Source organism: Etheostoma cragini, chromosome 18 (genome assembly GCF_013103735.1).
Source record: "Etheostoma cragini isolate CJK2018 chromosome 18, CSU_Ecrag_1.0, whole genome shotgun sequence".
Classification (NCBI taxonomy): Eukaryota; Metazoa; Chordata; class Actinopteri; order Perciformes; family Percidae; genus Etheostoma; species Etheostoma cragini.
The window spans coordinates 938,186-944,390 of NC_048424.1; the positions used below are offsets into that span (position 1 = coordinate 938,186).

The following is a 6,205-nucleotide window of genomic DNA, read 5'->3' on the forward strand; positions in this document are numbered from 1 at the left end:
CATGGGGATTTTCTGATCTACATATTAGGATTTATTTATTTGATCAGGACAATGCACTTCTATCAACACTTCTGTAAAAGCGCCAGTGTTAGCCAGTCAGCTAACTAACTTCTCAGAGGTTGACGAACATGCTTTATTATGCCTCAATGGTATGAAAATAACTTGTTTAATAGAATAAAATCTGTAACAACCTAAAACAAAACAATAGCTCTTTTCAAATATATAAATATAAAGTAATGTTCTAAATATGAACTATTCTGTTAAGATATTAAGAGTTTTTCAGTGTCCACGTGAGCTTTGAGATCTCCAGCTCCTTTATTATTAGATACTGAAACAATTGTGCTATCATAATATATAATACATATAATATACTGTATAGAAGGCAGCCTCTCGGGAATTACATCATGCAAGAAAAAAACAAAAGACGTAGTATTGTGTTAATTTAAGTACACGCTTAATGCTAATGGTCCCATGAAAAACAGTGAAAACGGGACATTTTCATGAGCGTTTGGTCCCCCAGTTTCAGGGGCCGTGGTAGTTGAGTTTAGCCAGGAAATGTGAGCGTCATGTGCGATGACAGTTAAGTTATCACAGCAAGCCGACTAGTTGAGTTTAGGAACAAGATGGTGGTTGGATTAAAACAAACAGACGTATCCTGGGTGAAAGTTGTTGTTTCTTTTTTGACGTGAAGTGACCTCAAGCTCTTCGGCTCCAAAGCGCTGTGTTTTCTGTTGAGACAGAACTCTTTTCCATTGAATACTGAAGTTCATAGAGACGTGTTTTGGCATGGTGTTGGAAGGGGGGATTTCATTGCATGTTTTGTTTTTATTGTACATGATAGAAAAAAAGAAAAAAAACTTCTGCTTTTTTCCCAAATAGCACCCTGCTGACTTCTTTTCCTTCCCAGTCCCTCGAGTCCTCCGTCAGCTGTCATGGTTTTTCTGTTGCAGGACGATAAGAAGTTCTACCAGCTGGAGCTCGTCAACAGGGAGACCAACTTCAACAAAGTGTTCAACGCCAGTCCTAACGTAGGCGTCATCAACCCGCTGATTAAGGTAGGCCCCGACGTCCCGTAACACGCCACACACAGAGGCTCTGGAACCAGCCCACGCTTTATTCTACCACACAGCAACGATGACGCCCACTCATCTCATTACATATCCATCGGTGCTCATTGATCAGAAGAACAGAGCTACTGGTGCAGTGGAACAACCATAAAGCATGACCACAGGGATTTTTTTAAATATCCCTGATCTGTAATCGCTGTAAACAAATGAGACCGCTTCATGGAGGTTGTCAGGGTGGGAGCAAATCTGCTGCCACGGCAACACCAAGAGAAGCTGTTTCACAGCAAAAGACAAGATCAGGACGCTCCAGCGAAAAAGGTTTACAGCAAGTGGCAGATGGTAAAAAGGGCAACGGGAAAATCAATCCTAAAAGGTTTATTCTCTTCGGTGCAAACAAGATCACCAAGGACGGGGAAAAGAGGAGAGGAAAGAACACGATTTGTTAAAGTCCTGCTGGAGGGGGGACACCCAGATCAGACGGGACACAGGGAAAACGTTTAAGTGATTTAATAAAGATAAATGTATACAGTGAATAGAGCGAGGGGCCAGGGGGCATGTTGGGGGGATCCAGTGGCGATTGGTGGGGGGTGGGTGCAGTGCGCCCTCCAGACCATGCCCAGTGAATCAGTTTGTGGTGTCAACCACGTGGTACTGGTCCTCCAGAGTCCAAGAAACCACTCCAACCAGTGGTGTAGTCTACCTGATCCCCAGTATACCCACTAAGAAAGCTCCAGGTTTACCGGGTACCCACTTTAAAATGCCCAATGACCCGCAACAACACACTTTCCATTATCTGTGTCTGTGTTTTTCTTCTTCACATCGGTTAAATAAAGGTACATAAACACGGTACAGTATACCCACCAAACTAACCTAGCTAGAACCCGGCGACCTGGCGCAGCCTGCAAACTAAGCCACGCCCACAACTCACAGACACAGAGAAGAGAAGGAGAAACATGTGGGAAGGGGGAGGGCGGCCATGATGGCATCATGACACAATTAAAGGAAATATGGCACCGCTGGTCTGGAAAGGAGGCCATAACAAGGTCTCATTTCTTTCTTGAAAGATGGTTTTTATTACCTTTTCATTATAGAGCATCTAGAGAATGATAGAAAAAAGGGGAGAGAGAGAGAGAGAGAGAGAGAGAAAGAGGACAGGAAGCAAAGCGCCGCTGGTTGGATTCAAACTCGGTCTCATTTCTTTACAGCAATTAAACCGAAGTATCCCAGTTCAAACTGGTCCAATGCACTGGCCAAATACGACACCAGATGAATTATTAATGCGTGTTAAAGCCAAATGGAAATGAAGGGAATCTCTTGAAGTGAAATTTCCAAAATGGCGGGATCATGCAGGATCCCATCGCTCATGATCAAATGTTTTCATGGCCTTTAAATCTCCCCGTGCTCCGGGAACGATCCCCTTCCTCACAGTGTGTCTGAGCTAAATGGTCCCACTGCATGCTGGGTATTTAACTGTTGACGCCATCTTTCCCGGGTTCTATAACTTCCCGTATTTTTGTGTTCTTGTTACCTGTATTTTACCCCCACATGCTGTATTTGTACATGTGTTGTGTGTTCACTGTGTGCTAGTCTCCCCCCCCCCCCCCCCCCCCCCCCCCCCTTTAATCTCCAGCTCTCCTTTGCTTTCAAAGCCATTTGTTAGTGCGAGATCTTTTCTGCTTTTTGACACATCTCTCCTCATCTGAACCTCCATTCTGCTCAGAGCGCCTGCTGCTTTCAGACAGACCGAGTGATGCCGGTCTTCAGATTGATCCTTTACTTTGATCCGCTTTAAAATGGAGGATCGAGTCTGCTCTTTCCTGTCTCTCACTGGATGGACTGCTAGGGCTCTCCCTGCGCTCCATCTTCCCTTTTTTTACTCTCCATTTCTTCCTATCTTTTTATTATAATTACTTTCTTATTATTAAAACTTCCCTTTTTCTCCTTTTTTGACCCCCGTGCTCCTCCCTTTTCTTTTCTTTTTCTGTGTAGCAAAAGAAAAAGAATGAGAAAACAGCAGCCAGCCGATTCAGCAGCTCTCCTAGTGTCAGGGCTCTGGAGGCAGCAGGTTTGGGCGTGGGCGTGGCAGGTTCAGGAAGTGGGCAGCCCCCCCAGCCCCCACCCCCGCCCCCGGCCCAGCCCAGCCGCCTAGAGCCCATCCCCAACTCCCCCCTCCACCACCTTGAACTCAACTCCAACAAACCTCTTCCCCCGCCGACCCCTCCCACCGAACCCAAGAAATATATGAGGTGAGACCTTTTCAGCCCCGACGGGCCGCAGCTGGTCAATCCACGCATCAATCATCCAATCACAGACCTCGGTTTGATTGAGAAACAAGAGAGTTAAAAAGCACTATTAATGAGCTTACGCATAGGCCTTAGTGTCAAACCTTGAATGTACACACTGTATTATTTTGGGCCTTGTGTCATCTCACAAAAGCCTCGACGCTGAGAGACAAGCGCCGGAACGCTCCGGTGTCTCTGGCTTTGATAAAAAGAAAGAGTGGGACAATGAGTGGTGTTTTACATTTTCATCCCTTCCTGCCGAGTCTGGCTTCTTCATCAACCATAAGGAGCATGAAGTCATTGTCATCTCGAGCTGCAGAGGGTACAATAGGAGCTTTCATACACTCTACCGTGTTGTAATTGGCCATTTGCGTCTTAAAGTCACAGTCGCTACGCCTGTCAGGCTGTTTCTGCTCTTCCACATGCAAACAACAATATGTCATTGGGTCCTTAAGTACTTATAACGTAAAGGGACTTTATTAACAACAAACCTCATCTAAGTGGACTTTTAGGAGTATTTGGCTGTGTCTCAATCCGACTACTTGCACACTTTAAACACTTATTTTTAAGCATGTTGTGGAGATGACGCAACAAGTCAGCGCACTGAAAGAACCCGGGTGATCCCTAGAAACGGTCCAAAGGCTCAGAGTGGAACGATGGACCCTACTCGCACTAAACGGGCGCCATCTTGACTACAAAGCAGAAAGGGGAGGGACCAGCGACGTCGACCGGCAGCTGATTGGACGAACGTGTCACGTGGTGTCTGGCTCCTCACACATTTTAAAACCAGGCTCAATGGTGGCCGGATGGCGGCTCGCTCGGTATCCGATGTTGAGTTTTTACATAAATAGTTCACAGAAACGTGTTTTTGAAAACATTTTAAGTGAGAAACCGACCGTACAGTTGCTGAATCTGTCGACAAAGCTCAGTTTAATAGATTAAAGATCAGATTCAGCCGACCGCTCGTCCTTTCCAGGAAGTGTTTTACCATGAGTGATCCTTCTAGGACAACACTAACCATCAAAAGGGGGCTCTACGGCAGGAAGTGGTCGGTGCACGTTAGCAGCACGCTGATGGAAGTATGAGGAATGAGACACAGCCGTTCAGTTGCTACTGGATACTAAATAGTGAGCCAAACAACTCAATCTGAAATAATACTGTACACCAACGCCTTTAAGGTGAGGATGAACCGATGTGTGCCTCCAGCTCGGCTTTATCTTTAACTTCCCCTCATCAACAGCTCAGGACAGAGACGCTAACGTTAGCCTGACAGCAGCACTCAGCTGGCGGGGAAATACCACACCGTGGATCTTCTAGTCAGGAACAGGGTTTTTTATGTAAATTGTAGCTCCACAAAACACAGTAATGACGTTTTTCCACTAATGGTACCTGCTCAAATCCCCTCGCCTCGCCTTGCTGTGCGTCCGTGTTCTCATGCAGATTAGCACCGCCTAACCGAGCTATGGCTGGTCGTCATAGCAGCAAACTGCCATGACCCAACGCGAGACACACACACACACACACACACACACACACACATTGTCAAAGGTGTTTTTTGTTGCCACAGCCAGAAGGTAAATTAGTTTCTACTGAACCCGGAGGCAGCAAAAAAAATATTTACTGATAAACGAGACGGGATGGATCAGGACCCCCCCCCCCCCCCCCCCCCCCCCCCCCCCCCCCCCTCCCCCCCCCCCAACAGTCTGTTGCTAGCAATGATGACGCAGCGATTAGTGCCGATTCTTTCAACCAATCAGGAGTCTGCAGGTTTTCACGTCACCTTATGGTATCGTCTCAGCTCGCTTGGAACCTCAACTGAGGTAGTACTACAAAAAGTACCCGTTAGCAGGTCCCAGGGACTTATATGCGTAATGGAAAACCCAAAAAGGCGAGTAGAGTTGAGGCGAGTAGATACCATGCAGTGGAAAAACACCGTAAAACCCCCGGCCATGGATGTAATACTGCATTACTACAGGAGGTAGTAAGCTACTTAGCCGCACATGCTAACTGTTGCATCTTACAGTGGAGCAGATAAACTATTAAATGCGATCTTTGCACTTTTGTTCTTTGGTTAAAAAGAAAGAAACCCGTTTCCAAGGCATTGTATGCGGAGGAATACTCCACTTCCTGTTTACGTTTTCTAAGCTATGATTGGACGATCGTGGACCCGACCGCATATTCCTGCAGCACATTCAAACTGAGAGACATCAGCAGCACCACAGGTCTTAATAATAAGAATAAAAGGGATGAATATACTCAGAAATGATGATTACACTCAGGACATAAGCACGAGAGTCCCAACCGAAGCTTCAGAGAATGGCCTTGGAATGCAAAAGGAGCATGTCTTCATTTATTTAGGACATGTTTTGTCCTTTTTAAATGTCCATCAGTGTGAACATGCTAACTGTGTGCATGCCGCCAGGTTTCCCTTACTCTCTGTTCAGGAAGTTATAAAGCTTGCTGTAACTGTATGTCGTGGCTTTTTGTTGTGCATTGTGTCATTTAGTGTTTCTTCATCCTCTCATCTTCATCTGAACTTCAGCATGTTGGCACACGCTGCACTTTCTCTCCTCAACTCAACAATGGGATTCTGTACAAAGTAAATAAAAGTCTTTTCTAATGTGAGTTTAAAACAAGTAGATGTTGTCTTTTTCTGTCAAGGACTGTCCCCTCTGTGTGTGGTGGTGTTTTATTTTGAAAAACAGCTTTAATCTCAGCTCTTATGGTCCTGGTTTCTTGATGATGGCTGTGATTGGTCGCTGTGGTGTGAACTGATATGATGATGAATTATGTAACATACTTCTCACATGAATACAGGCTGTTTGTGTATTGCATGCCGTGGAGTGAGTGTGTGTG

General features: G+C 45.7%; 1 protein-coding gene across 6 annotated transcripts in view; it reads left to right on the plus strand.

Annotated features, from left to right (window-relative positions):
* The window catches only part of fam184a (family with sequence similarity 184 member A), a 125,331-nt gene that overhangs the window by 117,459 nt on the left and 1,667 nt on the right, over window positions 1-6,205 (plus strand). For 4 of the 6 annotated variants that reach the window (XM_034899673.1, XM_034899674.1, XM_034899675.1 and 1 more), the window contains exons 20-21: window positions 951-1,055; window positions 3,057-3,313. In XM_034899673.1, the coding sequence (XP_034755564.1) occupies window positions 951-1,055; window positions 3,057-3,313 (362 nt within the window). The remainder of the gene's footprint in view (window positions 1-950; window positions 1,056-3,056; window positions 3,314-6,205) is intronic. The other 2 variants (XM_034899677.1, XM_034899679.1) reach the window with 1 other exon arrangement.